Raw genomic sequence first — 23,448 nt, 5'->3', positions numbered from 1 at the left:
TCTTTGTGTCTTGCTCTCTTGCTCTTCATCTTCCAAGTCTATTTTGAGATGGGCATGATAGGGCTTATTGTTCCTATCCTATATATAAGGCCAAACACAGTTAAGAAGATGGGAGATCCAGAGGACCAGTTTCTGAGGAAAGATAACTAAAGTGCACTAACAGCCCATCAGCAGCCCCACTGGAGTTTATGTGAACTATTCAGCACACACTAGTCACATATTGTAATATGTACCCAGATGGTGGGTTAGGTAGGAGTAGTTGAAATAGGAGTCACAAAAAGGGCAGAGTTCAATTTTGTGAAGCTACGAGTGCTCACCCTTGCTAGCCTAGGCTGAGGGCTGGGACAGTCTACCCTAGATTTCAATTTGATGAACTCTATGCCCTAAGTTAGGATCTCAGGATTGGGCCCTATCTACCAAATTTTCAGCCTCCAGGCCTTTTCCTTAGGCTACTTCCTTTACCCTTAGTGTTGTTGAGACTTCTGGCAACTTAGAGAATCAAAAATCAGATTGTTTGCTCTGCTCTTGAAGGCTTGTCCTGCCCTGGGGCCTAGAAAGGACCTGTGTGTTTAAACTCAGGACACTCTAGGCCTAGGCACTCACCATACCTCCAGAGAATATCTTTAGGCACCACACGGCCAAATGGATCCAGGAGGAGAGAAAATCCCTCTAGCTGGAAGAGCTGTTGCCTACTCACACCAGAAATCTCATAAAGGATTTCCAGAGACCCAGCCGATCTCCAGTCACAAAGAGACATTGTAATCCTGAGAGCACTTTTATCTTGAAGAGAGTCCTTGGGACGGAGTTGGAGAATCTTTACGTTCCATGCTGCTGATTACCAATTCTGTTCTTTCCATATCATTGTTTCAACACTTTCATCACTCAATCTCCCGAAAGAAAATTGTTCTAGACCGAGAGGTGCCTCGGCACCTTGATCTTAAACCCAGGACACTAGGCTTCAGGCTCTCTTGTTTTATTAAGAAAACAAGGTTTGCTTTGGAACAGGGAATAGTTCTTCTGGATTAGGTGCTGAGGGCGCCTTCACAGTGCGAGAAGACGGTATATGCTCACTTTTTCCCCACCAACAGTCTGGCTCCTGCTAAAAACCCATGATGCAGTTTCTCCAAGCCTCGAGATCCCATCCCTGAACCCTGAGTATTTACGGTCTGCATCAGTCAGGCTCCTCCTGATAGTGGCTCCTGGGAGTCCCGAACAAAGAGGGAAGCTGAACCGGCCCCACCAAGCAAGCTAAGGTGGATTTATGACCTCCTGCAATGGAGCCTCAATGGTGAGCCCTTTCTGCGGTTAGCGGACACCTCCACTCCTCGGGAAGAAGCATACAAAACTCAGACGAAATGAAGATCAACATGCCCAACCTCTTCCCAACTTCGGCTGGGCCCAATTTCTCCAGGACCCCTTGCAACAAAGAAGTCCGAGGCTGCACCTGCCCTGGTCTTTGACCTCCGGTGTTTGAACTCAGGACCCCCGCCACTCCCTCCCAAACTCAGATCCTGTGCGGTGAGAATCTGGTGGAAGAACTCCGGGTTGTGTCGCAATCAGACTCGGATGAGGCCTCTCTAGGACGTTGGGAATTTCACAAATCGTTAGCAGTCGGTCGACGCTCATTGGCCTAAGAGCGAAAGAACCGGAAGATGCCCTTAAAAAACGTGGAGGCACCCTAGCTTCACTATGGTTGCCTCAGCATGTCATGAAATTGGCATAGTATTTAGCTACTAACTCGCCTTCGAAAAGATGACGCTGTCGCGTCCACTAAGGTTCAACCCGGACTACGATATTTGCCCACAACTATAATGGCGGTGCTGCCCAATTTGGCTTCTTGCCCCTAGGGATGATGGCCACCAGGCGGCTTCACTTAGTTTCATACCACCCCGGAAGACGGGGACCGGCGATTGGGCGGTGCCCGGAGACTCCGAGAAGAAGGCCCCTGGCGGTTGGGCAGCGTTGGGTAAGGCTGGTTTTAAAGGAGTCGGAGGTGGGAGCTATCGAAGACCCGGGATCCGCGGGAGGCGGCGGTGAGCGGCGCGCGGGGGAGGGCAAGGAGCGGCTGCAGAGCGGGCAGGAGGGGGGGCGGGATAGGGAGCGTTTGAACCATCTGGTCCCGGGCTGGGTGGAACGCTGGGAGGGGATACAGGCAGGGTAGGAGGTGTGGGTGGGATGGTGTCTGTGGGCGGAACCTCCGGGGTTGGAGCAAAGAGGGTATCTGCTTGACAGTAGATCCCCCGGGATCCAGACTGAGTTCTGTGATGCCAAAGCTCGGGCTGCCCCCGCCGGAGTGGAGCTTTGCAGAGCTAAAGCTCACAGGGGGAGGAGGAGCGCCGTGCGGCGTCTGATTGGAAGAACCGCGCTGTAGGATTCTTTCCGTAGAAATCCGGTCTTGGGGATCTGGTGGGAGGGAGGACCGTCAGTGTGTGGAGTATTGCTTTGGAATCCTCGGCTGCTCGCCGAGAAGGGAGAAGGATCACTGAAGCATGCAGCGGAAACGAAGCTTCCCAGGACCGGGATCCCAGTGGATCCCGGGGAATCTCAGGGTAGAATCTTTAGGGACAAAGGCCCTGGGAGACTAGGACCCTGGGAGAACTGGGGCCTCTGTAACCCAGAATCTCGCGGCAGGTGCCAGGCAGGGCAAGAGTGAACCGCTGATCAAGGCGGCGGCAGCGGGAGTACACCCGCCCCAGCCTGCCAGCCGGGGGCGCCCTTCAGCGCCCCAGGGCTCCAGTCTGGGTTACCGGGAGCTGCGGGAGGACCATGAAGGGCGGAGGCCCGAGGGTGGGGCTGGCCCTCACTCCCCGCTCCCCTGCTCCCCCCCTTACCCCAGGCCGCAGCCTGGCATCCCCCAGGGACCCCCCCGGAGCCGCCGCTTCCCCCATGGACTTGCCTGGGGACTCCAGGTGAGAGCGCACCCCGCCCGCCTGTCTTGAGCCCGGGAGACGGGGGTCCTGGCGGCTGTACCGGGAAACTACAGAGCCAACGACAGTTTCAGGCGACTGTCCTCTGCTTCTTTCACCCTCCAGCTCATCTAGCCGGCTGTGCCGTCAGCCTCTAGCTCGATCATTATGGGAAGCCAGGAGCCCAAAACGGCCAAGGCTGCAGCCCGTGGGAGCCCCTTCGCCCCTGGAAAAGGCCTCTCGGAGGGTCCTTGCCGTGGTGCTGGAAGATGTTATGGCTGCCCGCATGGTGAGCCCCCTGAACTGAAAGGCCCTCTTTTCCCCTCACATCACTCCTCAGTACCAAAGTCAGATTAGAGTCCTTAAAAATATACAAACACCTCATTCTCATGTCTATGGCCCCAGCACCCTCCCTAATGCTACAGTTCTGGATAGTTCTCCCTTCAACCTAGAAGTGAGCAGGGTTTCACATTCCTACAACTTTCGAATATGAGAAACCCTTCTGCTTTTTTTCCTTGGGAAAGCTTCTGGGGTCCTTGGCTCCATTGCACAAATGAGAAAAACTGATACCCAAAATAAGGTATTGACCCACCCAAGATCACTCTCTTTCATTTCTCCAAACAGCCTGTTGAGATTACCCACATTCCACACCTGCAGTTCAAGATCTCTAATTCTGGCCCTTAATTCAGACCAGTTCCCCTCTTCTTTGGGGATTTGAGTGAATTCTAGCCATGATCTTTGTCACCTTGAGGCTAAGGGAACTGTTAGGCTAAGGGAGACACTGTTCAGTCCATCCTCTCTTGCTCTTTTTTTTTTTTTTTTAAATATTTATTTATTTATTTATTTTAGTTTTCAGGGGACACAACATCTTTGTTTGTATGTGGTGCTGAGGATCGAACCCGGGCCGCACGCATGCCAGGCGAGCGCGCTACCGCTTGAGCCACATCCCCAGCCCCCTTCTCTTGCTCTTGACACCTCTCTCTCTTCTAGGTCCCCCTGGTCCCTCAAGAGAAGAACTCTATTCCACAGCAACACAGCAATCTTCAAGATTCTGTCTGCAGCCAGTCACGTGCCTCACCACCCCAAAAGATCAAGTGGCCTTCACAGGCCAGGTGAGCATGGCGGATGGGGAATCAGCTGGGGACACAGCTGAGCCCACTGAGTTTTTGGTTCCCTTTCCAGGCCTCCTGACCCCCTGCATTTGTGCCGAGAACCCTTGAGTCGAATCCATCGGCCCTCTTCTACCCTGAGGCAACGATCAAAGACAAGCCCCATCCCAGAGGAGAGCCCTTCACCAAAGGTGGGCCGGGGCCCCCAACCTACCCTGGTGGTGATGCTAGAAGACATTGCTGGTCCCAGACTCCCAGCTGAGGTATAGAACTTGGGGAAGGATGATAGGGGTTTAGCTGGGGCATTCTAGCAGGGTTATAAAAGAGAAATAAGATGACTGACTCTGGGGTAAATTTCTCAGGGCAAGAATCACAGCATTTTAGGTAGCATAAAATACCTGAGCAAAAATTATATGAAAGTCTTAAGTGTGAACCCAAGCAGGTAGCTAGGGACTGAAAGAGCCAGGGCATAGGGAACTAAGGAAGCCAAAGGCAGCTTCCCTGCTTCTCCACATATATCCCTTGTTTATATCCAGGACTTCATGGATGAGAACCCCACCTTCGCCATCCCATCACAAAGGTGAGAGGGGCTGGGAAAGGGATCATCCCGGTAGCCAGAGCTAGGGACATCAGGATTTATTTTTCAGTCTTCCTTGTAGCACCTTTAAGGGACAGGGGTGCCATGCACAAGCTTTTCCTAGAGACTGAGGCAGGAGAATTGCAAGTTCAAAGCCAGCCTCAGCAATTTAGCAAGGCCTTAAGCAACTTAGTGAGACCTTGTCTCAAAATAAAAAATAAAAGTGTCTGGGGATGTGTCCCAGTGGTTAAGCACCCCTGAGTTTAATCCCTGGTACCAAAAAATAAATAAGTAAAAAAATAAATAAAAAGGATTGGGGATATATAGTTCAGTAACAGTGTCCCAGGTTTAATTCCCAGTATCCCCTTCCAAAAAAAAAAAACCCCACAAAAAACAAAGGACAGAGGAGGTGGTGGCTTAGGTGAGATTTAGACCTGGAAGCCTTCACCTGAAACCTTTACCTTGCCCCTTAACCTCAGAGTTGAGCCCATGGCAAAGGTTCACCAGCTAATGCCTGCATCTGAGGACCTAGAACCTCCATTCCAGCCGTCCACCCTTACTGCAGACCCACCAGGGAGCCCACCACCAGGTAAGTATGAGGGTTGAGACTGGGAACTAAGATTTCTGGAAGTATCAGGTGCAGAGGTGGGAGGTGGGGTCCTCCCAGAGTGGAACATAGTGCATGAAAGTGGAATTTAGAGGCTTTGAGGTTTAACTCCCAATTGTAGGACTTAATTTTTAGGAGTGGGTTTATTCCTCTGTGGATAAAGATTATTGTTTGAGACAGAGGCCAAGGCTGCTAAGTTGGGGCTTAGACACCCACAGCTAAGGAATGCCTACCTGTGACCCTCTCCTTTCCTTAGCCCCAGATCCTGCTCTGGAGCCCCCATCGACCCCACCACCATCCAGTCTTTTACGCCCCCGCCTCAGTCCCTGGGGCTTGGCCCCCCTCTTCCGTTCCGTCCGCTCCAAGCTGGAGAGTTTCGCTGACATCTTCCTCACGCCCAACAAGACCCCGCGGGCCCCACCCCCATCATCTCCCATGAAGCTGGAGTTGAAGATTGCCATCTCAGAGGCTGAGCAGTCCCGGGCTGAGGGCATTACATCTGTTAGTCCCCGTCCCCCCATCCGCCAGTGGCGGGCTCAGGACCATAATACCCCAGCACCTCTCCCTAAGCTTTCTCTGGGCCGAAGCCACTCCTGCCCTGATCTGGGGCCCCCTGGCCCAGGTACCTGCACCTGGCCCCCTGTTCCACCCCAAACAAGCTGGTCCAGGCCCCGTCGGCACACTGTGGGTGGTGGGGAGATGGCCCGAGCCCCACCACCTCCTCGGCCCTGTCTCCGGAAAGAGGTCTTCCCTCTTGGAGGAATGGTTGCCTCCCCTTCTCTCACCACATCTTGCTCGTCCAGTGCATCCACCTCCTCCTTCTCCGAACCAGCAGAACCCAGGTAGTGCACTCAATAAACCCTTGAAGCCCTGGCCACAGTCTGGGTCCAGCTTCCTTAAGTATTCAGTGGGCAGGAGATGGGGATATTGCTGTGAATCTTGTTGGTTCCTGAGCCTTGACCTTCTCTGCAGATTGGGCTCAACCAAGGGGAAGGAACCAAGATCCTCAAAAGACCAGGTGCTTTCAGACCCTGAGACCAAGGTAGGATTACAGCTGAGAGGGAGGAGACAAATGGATTCCCAGCTGTCTGTACTTCAAGGAAGCCACTCTTAACTACCTACACCATTTTTGCAGACTATGGGAAAAGTTTCTGGATTCAGAATACGTAAGACACCAGTCCGTCCTCAAATAAACCTTACACCAATGGGCCTGCCTCGACCAGTCAGGTGAGAGATTCACTAGGCAGGGCGCTGCCTTGGTCCAGCAGGTGGAGGCTTATGTCCCCTGAAGTATGGCTTTGTCTCCTCTCAGGGAGCACAGTCCCGCCTGGAGGAGAAAGTTTGGCATGGACATGGTTTGTGCTTAGAACTTCCTGTCTGCCTCACACAGCACTCCTGGCCCTGGCATGATCCAGAAACTGAAATACAGACCAGGCCTTACCTAGCCCTTCTTCAGGCCCCACTGGCCCAAGGTTTCTCAGTGGCCTCTGCTCTTTGCTCCCAGGTTAAACAAGAAGGAGTTCAGCTTGGAAGAAATTTATACCAACAAGAATTATCAATCACCCACAACCAGGAGGTGAGGAACTTTGAAAGCTTGAGGGTGGTAGAGGAAGGCCAGAACCAATGGCCTGTTGGTAAATAGCTCCTCTCCCTATCTGGTCCAGGACCTTTGAGACCATCTTTGAGGAACCCCGGGAGCGCAATGGGACTCTGATTCTCACCAGCTCAAGGAAGCTCCGGAGGGCTGTAGAATTTCGGGACAGCAGTCTTCCCCGATCCCGGCGGCCATCCCGTGGGGTCCGGGCAGCAGCTAGCAGGAGCCTTACTCCCAACCTGGTACCCAGCCCAGATGTGGGACCCCTGCTGCAGCAACGGCTGGAGGAGCTAGATGCCTTATTCCTGGAGGAGGAGAAATAGATGGGGAGCAACCCCATCAACCCTAGAAACTCTTGTTTGTCCATACATCTGGAGGGAGGGGAACCTCTAAGGCACTTATATTTTTTTCTCTATATTTCTAGTAAAGTTTTCGATATGTTTCTGATTCTTTTGTGTTTCTGAGTTTGAGACTGATAGACTGATTGACAGTACTGACTGATATTTCTATGTTGACTCCCCCAAAGGACTAGGCTTTTTTGGGGGGAAGGGGGCATCAGGAATTGAGCCCAGAGATGCTTAACCATTGAGCCACATCCCCAACTCTTTTTTTATATTTTATTTAGAGAAAGGGTCTCTCTGAGTTGCTTAGGGCCTCTGTAAATTGCTGAGGCTGGCTTTGAACTTGAAATCTTTCTGCATCAGTCTCTCCAGGGGCTGGGATTACAGGGGTATGCCACCACACTTGGTCCCCCCAAAGAAGACTAGGAAAACAGTCAGAGTGGCACTCATAATTTAGAGACTGCACGGAGCAGAGGACAGATTCTGGAACAGGGATTCCCAGCTGTCTGTACTTCAGTTCCCCTCGCCTTCTGTAAAATGGGCAAATAATTACCAAATGAGTTAACATATGAGAAAGTGCACGGCACATAAGTGCAAAGTGTTTTTTGTTAGCGCTCGGAGAACACAGACCAGCATTTTTGAGCCGAAAAGTAACTGGACAGAATCTCGATCTCGCAAATCTAACACTCGCAAAGCAAGCGGCATACTGGGACCACCTCACGCCGCTTGAGCGATCCCCCTAGAGACCTGACAGAGGTGGCATCACCATGCGCATGCGCTAAACGCCAAGCGGCGGAAAGGCAGACGCGACGTAACTGGTTGTCGAACAGCACCTTCCTCAGCCACGCGCCGCCCAGCGGCCAACTGCCCTCTAAACTCGGGCACGGCATCTCAACTCCTATCCTTGACGCCGTCAGAAAGCGTCCAATAAACGAAGAGCAGGAAAAGGCGGGGCCACCTAAGGAACCGCCCCAAACACCTACTTCTAACCAGTCGAGTCACAAGACTCGAGGAAGGGCGGAGCTAATCTGACGTAACCCAATCCAAGATTTGAGGGCGGTTACATATTACCTATCCCCGGAATTTAACTCCGCCCTTCGCTTTGACGTATTCTTACCAACCTATCAACTACTGAGCCCGTGGGGGGTGAGGGGAAGGGGGCGGGGAGTGGGAGGAGGCAGAGAGAGGAAGGAGGCGTAGGCTGAGGAGGAAGAGGGAGGAGGGGTAGGGAAGTCCTGGCGGAGAAGAGGCCCAAGACTCCAAAGGAGACAACGGGAGAGTGCGCTGGAGTTCCCTGGCTCCCCAACGGCCGTTCCGGATTTCCTAAGGCACAAATCAGACAGAGACGGAGGAAAGGAGGAAGAGACTTTTATGTCGGCGGACAGAGAAGCTCTACCCGTCACCGGTGCCTCACATCCGGGACTTTGGAGGGCTGGCCCCGCGGCCCCGCCCCCCCTCGCACCTTTCATGGCGACCGGAGGCGGAGGCTGGAGGAGCAGGGCCTGGAGGAGGCCCCTTTAAATCTCCTTAAAGGGGTGGCCACCGAACTCGGCAGACTCCAACGCCAGCCTTAAAGGGGAAACGTCGAGCAGAAGCTGACAAATTGAGAACTGTGCTGTTGGAAGAATTGGGGCGAGTGGGATTTCCCACCCTTACCTCCTCCTACGCAAGAAGTCCTTTAAATTCAGCTTAAAGGGGAAGTGGCCGTTTGTGGAGGACTAGAAACAAACTCCTGATCCCTTAAAGGGAGGGCCGGCTGTGTGAAGGACCCTGGACTCCTTAAAGGGGTGGCCTCTTTTAGCCGGAGGACTTAAGACACTTTTAAAGGGGAGGTCTGCGTTTCGGGTCGAGCTTTCGGCCCCTTTTAAAGGGGCGGCCCTTCCTCTTCCTCGGGGAGACTTGCCTCGACCCCTGGCAGGGGGCGGCCACCGCAGTAGGCCAGCCGGACAGTGTTGGGTCGTCTTAAAGGGGCCGGGGGCTGGACAACTTAAGGCCTCACCTTAAAGGGACGGCCACTCGTTTCGCCTTCTCGGCCCAGTCGGCCCCACAGGGGGGGGCCCTCGGGCTTGTCGCCCCGGGGGCGGCGCCGGCTCTCGGGGCCTTGGCCTTGGGGCAAGCTCGGGGCCAGCAGATCCTGCTTTAAAGGGGAAGCCGTGGCCCTCTCGTCCCTGTGCAGCCGCCAGCGCCGCGCCTGCGACCCCGGGCCTGCCGACAGGCCGCTTCAGGCCCCGCCGCCTCCGGATGCGGCGCTGAGGGCCGTCACCATGGAGACGGCCGCGGCCCCGGGCCCGGGCTGGGCAGCTGAGGGGGAGCGGCGACGGAGGCGCTGCTCGCGCCGAGACCGAGACCGAGAGCAGCGGCGCCGCCGAGGTCCAGGCGGAGACGCGCCCCGGGCCTTGTTAGCCGCCCCGCGCGGTTCTTCGTCCTCGTCGTCACCGCCGCCGCCCACCAGGCCCTGGTCGTCAGCTTCGTCTGGAGAACGGCCCGGAGGCCCGAGACGGCGGCGGCCCCGTCCTAGGCCTCGGCCCCCGCGACCCCGAGCTCGGAAGCGGCCCGCCGGCTCGGGAAGCCGCGGGGAGGAGGAAGAGGAGGAGGAGGAGGGGGGCGCAGACGACGGGGAAGCCGAGGAGGAGCCTGAGGAGGAGGAAGAAGAGGAGGAGGACTTGATCGATGGCTTCGCCATTGCTAGCTTCGCCAGCCTCGAGGCCTTGCAGGTGGGGCCTTTTGGGGTTGGGGACCTTTGGGGGTTTCAGAGGGAAGAGAGAAGGGTACAGTGCCTAGAGTGGGTGGGGTTGAGGGGGGAATGCTGGCACCCCAAACCAGAGCAACCGGCTCCTCTGGCCAGGCTCTGCCCCACCCTGGGTGGGAGGAGGTAGAGCTAGTCTCCAGGGACCAACCAGGTTACTGGGCCTGAGAGGCACTTTGGCGGCCTGGTCACCCCTAGAGAAGTGGGGAGGTTTTCTTTTTCCATCTACTTCAGTCCCACCTCCTCCTCCACAGAAGGATGCATCTCTTCAGCCCCCAGAGCGACTGGAACATCGGCTGAAGCATTCTGGGAAACGGAAGAGGGGGGGCTCCAGTGGGGCCACTGGAGAGCCAGGGGACAGCTCTGATCGGGAGCCTGGCCGGCCCCCTGGGGATCGGGCCCGCAAATGGCCCAATAAGCGGAGAAGGAAAGAGGTGAGGTGTCCCAGATCCCCATCCTTTAACACTCTTTGGGTGGAGTCTTTAACATTGATTGGTTTTCTGTCAGCAGTGCATCCTAAACACTAACCTCAGACTCTAAGGGCAAAGAGGAAAGGGTACAGCAGATTTGAACCCCCAGCTTCTCCCTATCCAGGTCTGACCCAAGATTTGTCTACAGTCAGACTCACCTGTTTTTGTTTGGTTCTACATTGGTTTCAGATGCATTGATAATTTTAAGAGACAAATCAAAGGAACTTGTTTGAATCATAAATTACATGTGGACCCTTGAGGTGGTGGTAGGAAAGAAAAGCGTCGGCAATTAAATACCTAGAATTAAGCTTGAGAAAAGCTATACAAGGCCAGATCTGGAAGAGGTATGGAAGAGATGCTGCAGAAACTCACATGAGGAAACCACTCTTTCTGTCTGGGGGATGGGAGGAGGGTTGTGGTTAGGGAAAGCCCCCTAGGATGACTTAGTCAGGCCCTGAAGTAGTCAGAAGTTTGCTAAGAGGAGAAATGGAGAAAAGTTGTTTGGGGTCAACATGCATAAATGTAAGAACCTAGTGTATTTAGAAAATGACAGTAGAATGGGGATGGGCACTAGCCAGAGAAGCAGCTACAAAAAGAGGTTGAAAATAGATCATGAGAGACCTTGAATGCCTTGCCGGGAGTTGAGACTTTATCCAGTTGCCTGGCCAGTCAGCCTCCCTTACCTCTGGACTCTGGTCTTTCTCAGGCCTTCTCCCGTCACTCTCTGGAAGCTGGATACATAGTAAGTGCTGTCTACCTGTCCTGGCTCCTCCCCCCATCCCTTGGGCCTCATCTCTCTTCCCTATCCTGACACCATTCTCTTTTCCTTCTCCCCAGTGTGATGCGGAAAGTGATCTGGATGAGAGGGTGAGTGGAGTTAGAACTTGCTGGGCAGGCAGAGTCCCCAGCTTGGAAGATGGACTGCAGCTTAAAGGCCTACATGCAGCAGACAGCCTCATCTTGAGTGGGGAACATGGGTTAGGTTGAGCCTGGATTGGTCTTTTGGGAGAAAAATGGGGGACTTGGGAGGGCAAGTGGCCAGCTAACCAGAGAAAGAAGGTCCATGTCTTGGTGAGCCATTCTTTCTAAACCTCTTGGAGCTACCACTAGTTCATGGACATTCAGAATGACTGGAACACAGGTGGTCTTTCCCACTGGCCATTAGTCACCTCTTACAATTTGAGTTTCATGGGTGAGAGTCTGAGCCGAGATGTTTATCATGGCAGTAAGGACACTAAACCATTGTAAACAGTGTAGGAACTTCTCTTTTAGAGGTATCTTAGTTTACGATTAGAGTTGATTTGCTTGACGTGTAGTAACATGTCCTGGCAGATAGTACTGTACACAACTGTGTAACTACTCCTAAAAGTAGTGAAATTTGCATTTTCTGATGTATGCCTTGTTTTCCTTCAAAAGTTGACTGGACAAGGACTGTGGTGCAGGGAGTTGTTGTCCATTTTAAGGGGATGGCCACTATCCATTTCTAGCAAACTATTGAGAATGGGGACAAGAAAACCTGAGTCTGGATTCTTAATGAGGAGTCTCCAGGTTTCAAAATCTTTGCAGTTAGTTGAAAGATTTTTGCTAATGGTAGTGGACCAAACAATCTATAAATCAGGTTGTCCTGGGGGCCAGCAGTAGTGATATCTGACATTTTTGCTTTGATTTCCTGTTTTTCTGACACTTCAGTACTGCCTTGATTCAGTTCTCCTTGCCTAGCAGATTCTCAGGCTCAGCAATTTACTTCTTTCTCCAAGCTTAGGCCCCTTAGTACCCACAATACAGTGGATCTCAGCTAAGCTGATGGAGTAAACTTGCTATTATCATCTGTTTCTGGCAGTCTCCAGAGGCTGTTGTCGTTTCCTAGATGGAGGCCTGGACCACCTACAACTTAATTCTCTCCTTCTACTTCTTCCCTAGGTCTCCGATGATGACCTTGACCCATCCTTTACTGTCTCAACCAGCAAAGGTTGGTACAAGGGTGTGTTGGAAGCAAGGGAGGGAGATCGGGTGAGCATGAGCCTCTACTAAGCATGTCTGCCATCCTGCCCTCACAGCCTCGGGCCCCCACGGCGCCTTCAATGGGAACTGTGAAGCAAAACTCTCCGTGGTCCCTAAAGTGTCGGGCCTGGAGCGGAGCCAGGAGCAGCCCCCAGGGCCCGACCCGCTGCTAGTGCCTTTCCCCCCAAAGGAACCACCGCCTCCACCAGCCCCTCGGCCTCCTGTCTCACCCCCAGCACCCTTGCCGGCCACCCCCAGTCTGCCACCCCCACCCCAACCCCAGCTGCAGCTTCGGGTCTCGCCCTTCGGCCTCCGCACTTCTCCCTATGGCAGCAGCCTGGACCTCAGCACTGGCAGGTGAGTAGTCCAAGGGTTTGCTGTGATCTTGGATAGGCATGGATATTTTGGCGCCAACCCTTGGCACTCTAACTGGGACATGGGATGATACCTGTGGGTGTGACTTGAAAAAGGATTCTGAGGCTGAAAAGTTTGAGACACTCGGTGAAGTAAATTTTAAAGAGATTACTGCAGGACTTATATGAGACCTTTATATATTTATGTGCAGGGTAATCCAGTTTGATCTGTTACCCAATTTTTTTTTTTTTTTTACTGGTGAGAACTTTTCATAAGGCATATCTGCTAGGAATAGTGTGTTCTTTGGAACATACTTTGGGAAATGCTGACATGATGATAAAGAGTGCTGGCTTTGGTGTCAGTCAGACCTGAATTGAAATTATTGCTCTGCCACTTATTGGCTGTGTGATTTTTGACAAGTCATTTAACCCCTCTGAGCCTCAATTTCCTTTTTTTCTGGGAAATGAAATAATAATGGTACCTTCATCCTAAAGCTGTTGATTCTGAGTGAATGCAGTGTTTCCCAAAGTGTGTACACTCATAAGTGGGGATGTGGAATGATGACAGATCTTAACCTGAGTAAACTACGAAATAGTCATTATAGCTGTTATGTGCTTTAGCAAAATACCTCAAATCCTTGATTTCACATGGTATTGCTTAGGGTGAGGTTAAAACAGAAAGTTAAGCTATAGAAAGAAGTAAGTGGTGTAGTACAGATGGTTGCGTGGCTGTGGCAACACTTTGGAAAGGTGGTGTGAAATGTTTGGAGACTTGTATTAGTTTATAAAGCAGGTGCCAGCACTTGGCCTGCAGTAAGTGCTCACCAAAGGGTAAGAATTATTGACATTCTTATTATTGATGCTATAACTGTTGTTGTCATCATCATTATCATTGTTGTTATATTGAGAAAACTAAGGCTCAGAGAGGGGCAGTGACTTGCTCAAGGTCACCCAGGGTGTTCATGGCAAGATGGGCCTAGAATTCAGGTCTCCTGAATCCCAGGACAGGCCAACATGGTGCTGCTTCCACTATGTTAGGGTGGGAACCCAGGTGGCCTGTTGTAATTAAGCGTCAAAATGAGTGATCTGTTTTGTGCTGTAGTTGAGTCAGAAAAGGGAAAGTCATATGGCTGGATATGGCAGTGGCAGCTCTGTGGAAGAAGAGACGTAGAAAAGGAGAAAATGGGGTTGTCGGGAGTGGGAGGCACCTCAGTCTGAGGATGGGTTCCCTGGGGGAGTTCCTGGGGGCCGGGTTCTGCCATCTTCTGTGTTGGAGAACCAGGGTCACGGTATCACCCAGGCTTCTGACCCCCTCCCGTCAGAGCTGGCACCTCCCAACCCCCTCACTCATCTCCCCACTTCTCTCCCCAGCTCTTCACGGCCGCCCCCCAAGGCCCCGGCCCCTCCCGTGGCTCAGCCTCCCCCCTCATCATCCTCTTCGTCCTCTTCCTCCTCATCTGCCTCCTCCTCGTCCGCGCAGCTCACCCACCGGCCCCCGACGCCCTCACTGCCCCTGCCTTTGTCCACCCACGGCTTTCCCCCCCATGGGCTGCGGGCCCCCCCACCACCCCACCACCCCTCCTTGTTCTCCCCTGGCCCAACCCTGCCCCCTCCCCCACCCCTGCTGCAGGTGCCAGGGCACCCTGGGGCCTCAGCCGCTAACGCCCTTTCTGGTGAGTTTGGGGTCCTGGCCGGGGGGTGGGGGGCCATGGCCCCAAGCTCGGGCCCAATTGGCTTTGGGGCATCTGGGCCTCAGCAGACAGCAGGGCTTGAGGAGGGACTGGCTCAAGGCCAGAGGGAAGGCCAATCACTTGGGCCCAAGGAGGCTGACTTGGTGGCCACAGAAGTTAAAGCCTTCTACCCCTCCCCTCCCACAGAGCAGGACCTGATCGGCCAGGACCTGAACTCTCGCTACCTGAATGCCCAGGGTGGCCCTGAGGTGGTGGGGGCAGGGGGCTCGGCCCGGCCCCTGGCCTTCCAGTTCCACCAGCACAACCACCAGCACCAGCACACCCACCAGCACACCCACCAGCACTTCACCCCTTATCCCCCGGGCCTGCTGCCACCCCACGGCCCCCACATGGTGAGCTCCTCATTGGGCCAGTTGATGAAGCTCAGAGACCTGGCGGGAGGGTGCGGCTTCCAGGGGAAGGCCCTGGGTCCCTGGCTGGCAGCTTACTCTTCCCTTCTCTTCCCTAGTTTGAGAAATACCCAGGAAAGATGGAAGGCCTTTTCCGACATAATGTGAGTGTGTGTGTGTGTGTGTGTGGTGTGGGCATGAATGCACCACTACGTGTGGCCCTGACTGTTCAGGTCCAGTCTCCAGCCCCAAAAGCAAGAGTCTTGAACCTGGGAAATCTTCCTGGAGGGTTTAGGGTGGAGGCCAGAGGACTGATGGGCAGACCAGACCTGGGCTGCACCTCCACTCCCTGCTTGGACTAGTCCCCTTCTCTCCACAGCCGTACACGGCCTTCCCTCCCGCAGTGCCCGGGCTACCTCCGGGCCTCCCGCCGGCTGTCTCCTTTGGCTCCCTGCAGGGGGCCTTCCAGCCCAAGGTGAGCTCCCAATCTAGACACTGTTGCCACCTTCTGTCCTCTACAAACCTAGATTCCCTGGATCCACATACCTTTTTCCCCCGCTTCCCAAAACCATGCCTAGACTCCTGCCCTCCCTTCTGGACCCAGGTTTTTGCACAGCCATGCTCCTTTGCTGTCCCATACCCCAGCTTGGTTCTAGACTCCTTGTATGCTTGGTGCCAGCTCTCCAGTCTGATCCCTCCACTCCCCTTTCCCAGAGCACGAACCCTGAGCTGCCACCACGACTGGGGCCAGTGCCGAGCGGGCTCCCCCAGAAGGGGACACAGGTGAGGGGGGCCAGGGCAGATCCTCGGGGAGCTAGAACGTGTGTTGACGGGAGAGCAGGGTTGTCTTAAGAGTGAACCACTGGCTTTTTCTCTTTAATACATGATTGGGGTGTTCTTGGGTGTTTAAGGAAAGAGGATTTATATAAACACCAGGAATTCCCAGACATGAGGAATAGGAATTTCTTGAGATTGTCCTAGGAATAAGATAATTACCAGGACACTATTTTGTTCTTTGGTTTTGTTTTTTGTGGTGCTTAGGGATCAAGCCCAGGGCTTCACCCATGTATTGTACTGTTGAACTACACCCCAGCCCAAGGACAGTGGTTTTTGTAGGGGTTTTCAAATTTAAGTCACAGAACTTTTTAATTTTTTCCCAAATGACATCATACCAGGAAGCCCTGTCTATAAAACAGTTAAGATAAGCTTCCTTTTGTGAAGTGGCTGGGGGAGCCAGAGCGGTCTCTTCCCCTTGGCATTTGTAGCAGGCTTAGACCCATGGCTCTGGGAACATTGTGAAAAGTATAGAATGTGTTTCTTAGAGGATAGACTAGTCCAGATGTTTATCAACTTCTTAAAGGGTGTCTTAATCTAAATAAATCTTAAACAGACCCCCATTACATAAAGCTATTAATAGGATAGCTTATCTGATTGAGAAATCTGTCCTCCTGCTCAGGCCACCCCCTACGTGGCCTAAAAGGGCACCTCCCTGGGGCCAGGTTCAGAACTTGGTGCTGGAGAAGAGATGCCTGGAGTGGGAGAGATGGGAAAGGAGTTTTGACAAAGGCTGGAAAGGTTAGAGGCATAGAATCTCAGGGAAGTATCTGGGGGTGAGTGGGTACAATGGAGATGAGACACTCAGGTCAGTAAACAGGTCTGAATCGCCTCCAATCTCTCCTTTGCCATCCCCAGATCCCCGACCATTTCCGGCCACCTTTGAGGGTGAGTTTGGTGAAGACCTCAGGCTGCATGAGGCTGGGGGCTGGTGTGTCAGCTTGTTTGGTTGAGTGGGTGGGTCCTATTCGGGAAAGAGTGAGAAGCTTAAAACGTGGAGGCAGCCAGATAAGAAACAGTAGAAAGTGAAGGTCTTCAAAGTTGCAGACCTGAGCTCAGATGTAACTGGCCATGGGATCTTGGGCAAGGCAGTTTCTCTCTCTGAGCCTCAGTTTCCTAGGCTTTAAAATGAACCTAATCATCCCTCAATTTTAGGGATGATGAGTGGGGATGTTTTGTGGCAAGGCTGGGCCCAGGACCAGGCTTGGAGTGGGTGATGAGTGAACATTCTTTCCTTCCCTTTGCCTTTGGTCATCCTGGGGCGGCAGAAACCAGGGAAGTGGTGTGCCATGCACGTACGCGTGGCTTACATGATCCTGAGACACCAGGAAAAGATGAAGGTACTGGGGCTGGAGGGCTGGGGAGTGGATCTGAGAGTCAGGGGTGGCCTGAGCTATGGGCATCTACTTTCAACAGAGTACAGCAGAATCTTGACCAGAAACATTCTGTCCTATCCTGTCACTACTGAGCAATTAGCACCTGTGTTCTCTGGCTAAATACAAGGATGGTCAGAGAAGGTTCTGAGAGAGGCAGGGGCTAACACCCAAGTCCCCTCTTAGTGCCAGCCAGCCCTTGGAGGGGAGATAAGGGTGGGAGAGCAAGAAGCAGGGACTTAAGAGACACAGAAAGAAAGCACAAAGTGGCTCCTCACTCACTGCCCCTCTCCCGGTGTCCCACACAGGGTGAATCCCACAAGCTTGACTTTCGGAACGACCTCCTGCCCTGCCTTCCGGGTCCCTATGGGGCCCTGCCCCCTGGGCAGGAGCTCTCCCACCCGGCCTCCCTCTTCACTGCGACTGGTGAGTCTGGCCAGCCCTCTCAGGGCCTGAAGTTTCCCATCTATAGCTGAGGCCCACTTTGCACCCACTTAGCCTCATCAGAGTCTCCCACCTCTCTGCCCAGGTGCCGTCCACGCTGCAGCCAACCCTTTCACGGCAGCTCCCGGGGCCCACGGACCCTTCCTGAGCCCCAGCACCCACATTGGTAAGAGCCAAGGGCATGTTGGGCAACCCAGGCCTTGTCTCCGACTTCCAAGTGTTTTTGAGCTGGGGATGGAAATTAGACTCGAGGCAGTTAGAATGGGGTAGACCTAGTTCCATTTGCTTTGTGATATTGGGCAAGTTTCTCTACTACCCACTCTAAACTGTGATTTTCTTATCTGTGGAAGGGGTAGGAAAGGCCAGGGTGATTCTCAGTTTCTGCCAGCTCAGACCCCTATCTCTAAAGGAGCCAGTGGTAGGTGGTAGCGTGCCACCTGGGAGAGGAGGGTGGAAGAGGGAGGCTGTGTAGGCCCAGAGGAGAGCATGACCCTGACTCCTAAGGAACTTGGAGGCTTTTTGGGAGAGATTACCTGGGTGTGGGGGAACAAGAAGGCTTTGAGCCTGTTGGCATAGAGGCATTCCTGGCTGGGGAAACTGTGAGGTTCCCATGGGAGGATAGGCTAGTTGTTCTGATGGCTGTGTGATACACATGAAATTAGGGTCAGGCTGGGAACGGCTCTGCATATCAGGTGGGGAGAAGTCTGCAGGGGAATAGCTTGCTGCAGAGGTGAGATCTGCTAAGGTGGTGTAAGGGAAAGGGAGAAGAGTTTGACCTCTGGTGTCAGAGAGACCCCAGGTTGATGGTTTCACTCACAACTAGATGACCGTTGGCAAGTCATTTCACCTCTCTGAGCCTGTTTCATCTTAAAAGTGAGAATGATCCAAACTGCCTCATGGGGCTTGTTGTAAGGCTAAGTGACATGATTCATGTCAAAGTTCAGTGCTTTGCCTGGACCATGGAAATGCTCAGCACATGGTGGCTAAAACAAGCAACTTAAGGGCTCTGGCCAGCTTGCTGACCTGCCTCTTCCCTGCCAGTTCTTCACACCTCAGAGTTGGCTACCCCATGCTCTGACCATCCCCCTTTTCTCCCACAGATCCTTTTGGGCGTCCCACAAGCTTCGCCTCCTTGGCTGCCCTCTCCAACGGGGCCTTTGGAGGCCTGGGCAGCCCCACATTCAGTGAGTGCTGGGTAGGGTGGGTGGGGTGGGTGGGGCTGTATCACTGAGGTTGCATGCCCAGGCAGGGCCTGAGGGGATGCCTGCATGGGGTCTCCCCTGCTGGCCCATGTCACTTTCTATCTACTTCACCCTCTGCCCAGACTCCGGCGCCGTCTTTGCCCAGAAAGAAAGCCCAGGGGCCCCACCAGCCTTCGCTTCCCCCCCAGACCCATGGGGCCGCCTACACCGCAGTCCTCTGGCCTTTCCTGCCTGGGTCCGGCCCCCTGAGGCCGCCCGGACACCAGGCTCAGACAAGGAGCGGCCTGTGGAGCGGAGGGAGTCCTCTATCACCAAGGAGGAGAAGGACAGGTCTGCCTCCCCAGCCCTGCTGCTGTTCCCCCCCCAGTCTCTTGGCCTCTGTGGATTCCTTCATTCTCTTCCTCTACACCTGCCCCCCACCAGGGACCTCCCCTTCTCTCGGCCCCAGCTCCGTGTTTCTCCTGCTACTCCCAAGGCCCGGGCTGGTGAGGAAGGGGCCCGGCCAGCCAAGGAATCTGTGCGGGTAAAGGAAGAGCGGAAGGAAGAGGCTGCTGCCGCTGCAGCCGCTGCCGCCGCCGCCGCTGCCGCTGCTGCTGCTGCTGCTGCTGCAGCCACTGGGCCACAGGGCCTTCACCTGCTGTTCGAGAGGCCCCGGCCACCCCCTTTTCTGGGCCCCAGTCCACCAGAGCGCTGTGCGAGCTTCCTGGAGTCAACCTGGTTGGCAGGGCCCCCACGCCTTGCTAGGCCACCCCGCTTCTATGAGGCGGGTGAGGAGCTGACTGGACCAGGGGCGGTGGCTGCTGCCCGCCTCTATGGTCTAGAGCCTGCTCATCCCCTGCTATATAGCCGCTTGGCACCACCACCACCACCTGCTGCGGCTCCGGGAACCCCTCACCTTCTCAGCAAAACTCCACCAGGAGCCCTTTTGGGGGCACCACCTCCGCTCGTGCCCGCCCCCCGGCCCAGTTCCCCACCTAGAGCCCCTGGCCCAGCCCGGGCTGACAGGTGAGGGGGGGGAGGGGCAGGGGCAAAGCTCTATCCCCCCAACCTTTCCTTTTGAAAAGGTCCTAGGGCTGAGGTTTTAAGCCAGGGCTGGAGGGCAATGGTCGTGACCTCATGGCCATTTCTGAGGTCATGGACCTGGGAGCAGAATCCCCAACCCCCATGAGGTTAAGTATCATGGAGTGTGGGGTCACTGGGAGGGTAGAGGTCACAAGCCTCTAGAGCGAGGTATGTGTGTACATGAGTTTGGGGGTCATTTCAGAGGTCATGGCTCAGACCTCCTGAGGTGCACCATTGCCCCCTTTAAGGGCCTCTAGGCCCTTGACCTGCCTCCCCAAGGGCTCATAAGCCAGAGGCCAAAGTGCCCCCCCCTCCCCTTCAACTACCACCCAAGTCCTCATGCCCTTCTAGGGCTGGGAGAGGAGGGGCCAAAGGAAAGGGGGTTCCATGTACATATTACCCCTTCCCGCATAGCCCCCCAGACCTTTTGTACATTTTTACAGGGGTACCCCTCCCAACAGTCCCCTTCCTGGTTAATTAAATCCTCAGACTGGTGCTGTGTTCCTAGCCTCTGGCCTCTCTGTGGGGGAAGGGGGATTTGTAGGGGAGAGCCGGAGGGGACAGGCAGGAACCCAGGGCTTGTCCCTGGGAATGTGGGGTCTAGCAGGAGGTGGACCAACAGGGGAATGGACCTAGGGACCCAGGCTGGAGGGAAGGATAAAATCCTTCCTGCTTGGCTGATAGCCCAGGTTCCCCCAACTTGTTCCTGTTAACTCTGTGCCCCCAGCTCCAAAAGGCTCAACCTCTAAGCCCAGACTCCACCTCTTAATGGCTCAGTCCTTCTCTTTCCCAGTTTCCAAGTGCCCCCAGGACTCCTGGGCCCTGCTCCACAGAACCCTGTTCTCCAGAACCCTGCCCCAGGCTGGAGGGGGGGCAGAGAAGGTCACCATGTACCACACACCAAAGAAGGGGGTTGGCCCAGGGGTGGGCGACACAGGCAGCTTCTTCAGCAGCCTCATGGCAGCAGCCCCAGCCTTCCCAAAGCAGAGGCGCCTCCAGGCTGGGGCCCGACCTAAGGCAGGGCTCACTTTAACAAAACCATAACGTTGACTTTTTCCCCAGGTGGGGCTTATTCTGTAACATGACTTGCGGATATTTATATAAAAATGAGTGTTACAATGAGGCCCCCTGACTCCTCTTTCAGTCTGTATGGGTTGCTTGGTGGGGGTTGGACTTGTTATTGCTGTAAGGAAGGGATGAGATCAATACTGGCCATCTCCTGACAGATACCCCCCCACCGGGGGGAGTTGTTCAGGTTCTGGATGGGTGGGTGGGTTAGTGTTGGACAATGAAGTTTTTGCATTACTTTTCTACAACCTAGGAATTCACTTAAGATTGAAACTATACAGAGACATTGAACAAAGGATCAAGTTTCCTCTTTACCTGATGCCAGCCTTTCTCAAATCCACTCCTTCCCCATGGTAGCCACAGTTAATCATTTCTTTTTTTTTTTTTTTAAGAGAGAGTGAGAGGCGAGAGAGAGAGAATTTTTTTAATATTTATTTTTTAGTTCTCGGCGGACACAACATCTTTGTTGGTATGTGGTGCTGAGGATCGAACCCGGGCCGCACGCATGTCAGGCGAGCGCGCTACCGCTTGAGCCACATCCCCAGCCCCAGTTAATCATTTCTTGTCTATTACTCAGATTCCTGTGTACCTGCATATGTATCTATGTGCATAGTAATGTTAGTGTCTTTTAAGATCTATAATTTTTACAAAACTGTTGGTTTTTGGTAAGCAGTACACGGTCACTGTAAAGCAGTTCAAACACAAACACATAGAGAAAGTGTCCTATCACCCCCACCTGTCAGAGATGACCACTGTTAATTATCAAGGTTAACATTCTAGGCATTTTTTTAATTATGTGCTTACAGTATTTTAGAAAATGGGACTGATCTATGAAACATACTATTGGGCAACTTCTATTTTGCATTTGGCATTAGTCTATTAAGTAGTTTTTAGCCCAGTTTAGTAGATACTTGTTATCTAGACTGGCTCTTCAAGCCCCTAGAATTAAATGGGTAGGCTTGTTCCAAGTATACCATTTCCTTAGTGAAAATGTATCCAATTCTCTACCACCACCACCAAAATTACCCAAGATTTCCCCTACAGAATTCAGAAACAGGTGACCAGAAGGTGGGGTATGGCTTGTAAGCAGGTTTTTACATGGAAGTCTTTGTTTTCAGCTTCTGAAAAATCTGAAAATCTATTGACAGGGGAATGGATCTACTTTCTCTTGGTGGTTCTTTGAGATGGGGTGTGATCTCTCCAGATTGCCACTGTCCACTCTTGTTTTGGAGCAGACCACCATCACTATCCAGGCTATCTCCTGACTCCATAGCCATTTGAGTGTGGAACTCTAAATGAAATCTTTTCTTCCCCTGTATGTCAAACCTCACCTAGGTATCGCCCCCACATGCCTTGGATAACTCAAACTGGGTCATATCCTACATTTGATGTCTCCCTACCCATTCTGTTTCCGTCTCTTGTCACCAGCACCCAAGTGAGAAATCTTCATCTTCCCTCATTTAAGCATCTAAACTGTCTTTTATTCTTTGTACCATTACTGACTCAGTCCATTGTGCCAGGCACTGAACTAGGGGCTGGCGATACAGAGGCAAACACATCAAATCTCAGCCTTCCTGGTGCTTACATTCTGCTATGTGAAAAGAGCAACAGACACTGCATGAAGAAAATTTATTAAAGAGGCTAAAAGGCAAAGAATTAGGGGCTAGAGAAGTAGCTCAGAGGTAAAATGCTTGTCTAGCCTGTGGGAAGTCCTGGATTCAATTCCTAGTAATGAAAAATAAAAAGTTGCTATAGGCTGCTATTAGTAAATGCATTACTTTGTCTTGAACAAGCTCTATGTAGTAACTCTAATCTTACCCCCTCCCATCCCCCGGTACTAGAGATGGAAGCCAAAGGCAATTTACCACAGAGCTACATCCCCAACCCTTTTTAAGTTTTGAGGTAGGATGTTGCTAAATTTCCCCGGTTGGCCTCCTACTTGCCATCCTCCTGCCTCAGCCTCCTGAGTCGTTGAGATTGCAGGTGTGTGCCACTAGCTATGTAATGTTAAACAGTGTAACTACCATATCTATGCTTTGTCTTTTAATTCATAAAATACAGTTTTCAAACCAACTTAATGGAGATATAATTCACATACCACACCATGTAATTCACCCAGTGTCTTCTAACTGGCTTCTTTAACTTGGCATCATGATTTCAAAGTTCATCTTCATTTTAGGTTGTCCCTTTTATTGCCAAATATTATTCTATTGTATAGATACACCATATTTTGTGTATTTTTCAATTTATGGACATTTGTGGGGATTTGGAGGTTTTGTTTGTTTTTGCTTTTTTTTTTTTTTTGTACTGAGGATTGAACTCTGGGGTGCTTTACTACTGAACTACTCTTTTTATATATTATTTTTAGACAGGGTCTCACTAAGTTGCTAAGGCTCAAGGTAAATTGTGGAGGCTGGCCTCCAGCTTTCAATCCTCCTGCCTCACCCTCCCAAGTTCCTGGAATGCTGCTTGTGCCACTGCGGCTGACTATTGTTTGTATCTTATGAATATTATGAGCAATGTTGTTATAAATATTCGTTTAAAATTTCTTAATATGAACAAATGTTCAATTTTCTAGTATGCACCTAGGAGTGGAACTGCTAGGTCATATGCTAACTCAGTCTTTTAATATTTTGAGGACTGTGGGTGTAGCTCATTGGTAGAATACTTGCCTAGCATGC

The 23,448-nt window shown here is 52.7% G+C and overlaps 2 protein-coding genes across 8 annotated transcripts; both read left to right on the top strand.

Annotated features, from left to right (window-relative positions):
- Positions 1 to 1,667: 1,667 nt before the first annotated feature.
- Prr14 (proline rich 14) lies at positions 1,668 to 7,240 on the top strand. 4 transcript variants are annotated; one of them, XM_078024050.1, is made up of 13 exons: positions 1,668 to 2,033; positions 2,837 to 2,909; positions 3,033 to 3,195; positions 3,897 to 4,018; positions 4,089 to 4,278; positions 4,552 to 4,595; positions 5,072 to 5,181; positions 5,456 to 6,041; positions 6,172 to 6,241; positions 6,335 to 6,426; positions 6,512 to 6,554; positions 6,704 to 6,775; positions 6,864 to 7,008. In XM_078024050.1, exons 1-13 carry the CDS (start codon positions 1,850 to 1,852, stop codon positions 6,870 to 6,872), a joined length of 1,758 nt encoding a protein of 585 aa, XP_077880176.1. In that variant the 5' UTR covers positions 1,668 to 1,849; the 3' UTR covers positions 6,873 to 7,008. The 4 variants fall into 4 exon arrangements, with proteins under 4 accessions (XP_077880176.1, XP_077880177.1, XP_077880175.1 ...); XM_078024049.1 differs by lacking the exon at positions 6,512 to 6,554 and having other exon boundaries at positions 1,671 to 2,033; positions 4,089 to 4,206; positions 6,864 to 7,240; XM_078024048.1 differs by lacking the exon at positions 6,512 to 6,554 and having other exon boundaries at positions 1,671 to 2,033; positions 6,864 to 7,240.
- Positions 7,241 to 8,308: 1,068 nt separating this feature from the next.
- On the top strand, positions 8,309 to 20,822 carry Fbrs (fibrosin). Of its 4 annotated transcripts, XM_005323946.5 has the most exons (18): positions 8,310 to 9,848; positions 10,135 to 10,314; positions 11,057 to 11,092; positions 11,188 to 11,217; positions 12,271 to 12,319; positions 12,408 to 12,708; positions 14,076 to 14,377; positions 14,582 to 14,787; positions 14,904 to 14,948; positions 15,164 to 15,259; positions 15,499 to 15,567; positions 16,477 to 16,506; positions 16,887 to 16,958; positions 17,300 to 17,417; positions 17,521 to 17,601; positions 18,536 to 18,619; positions 18,760 to 18,967; positions 19,061 to 20,822. In XM_005323946.5, exons 1-18 carry the CDS (start codon positions 9,399 to 9,401, stop codon positions 19,644 to 19,646), a joined length of 2,943 nt encoding a protein of 980 aa, XP_005324003.2. In that variant the 5' UTR covers positions 8,310 to 9,398; the 3' UTR covers positions 19,647 to 20,822. The 4 variants fall into 4 exon arrangements, with proteins under 4 accessions (XP_040132904.2, XP_077880172.1, XP_077880173.1 ...); XM_040276970.2 differs by lacking the exon at positions 14,904 to 14,948 and having other exon boundaries at positions 8,309 to 9,848; XM_078024046.1 differs by lacking the exon at positions 15,499 to 15,567 and having other exon boundaries at positions 8,309 to 9,848.
- The last annotated feature ends 2,626 nt before the right edge of the window (positions 20,823 to 23,448 follow it).

Source organism: Ictidomys tridecemlineatus, chromosome 10 (genome assembly GCF_052094955.1).
Source record: "Ictidomys tridecemlineatus isolate mIctTri1 chromosome 10, mIctTri1.hap1, whole genome shotgun sequence".
NCBI lineage: Eukaryota > Metazoa > Chordata > Mammalia > Rodentia > Sciuridae > Ictidomys > Ictidomys tridecemlineatus.
This window is presented reverse-complemented; position numbering and strand designations above follow the sequence as displayed.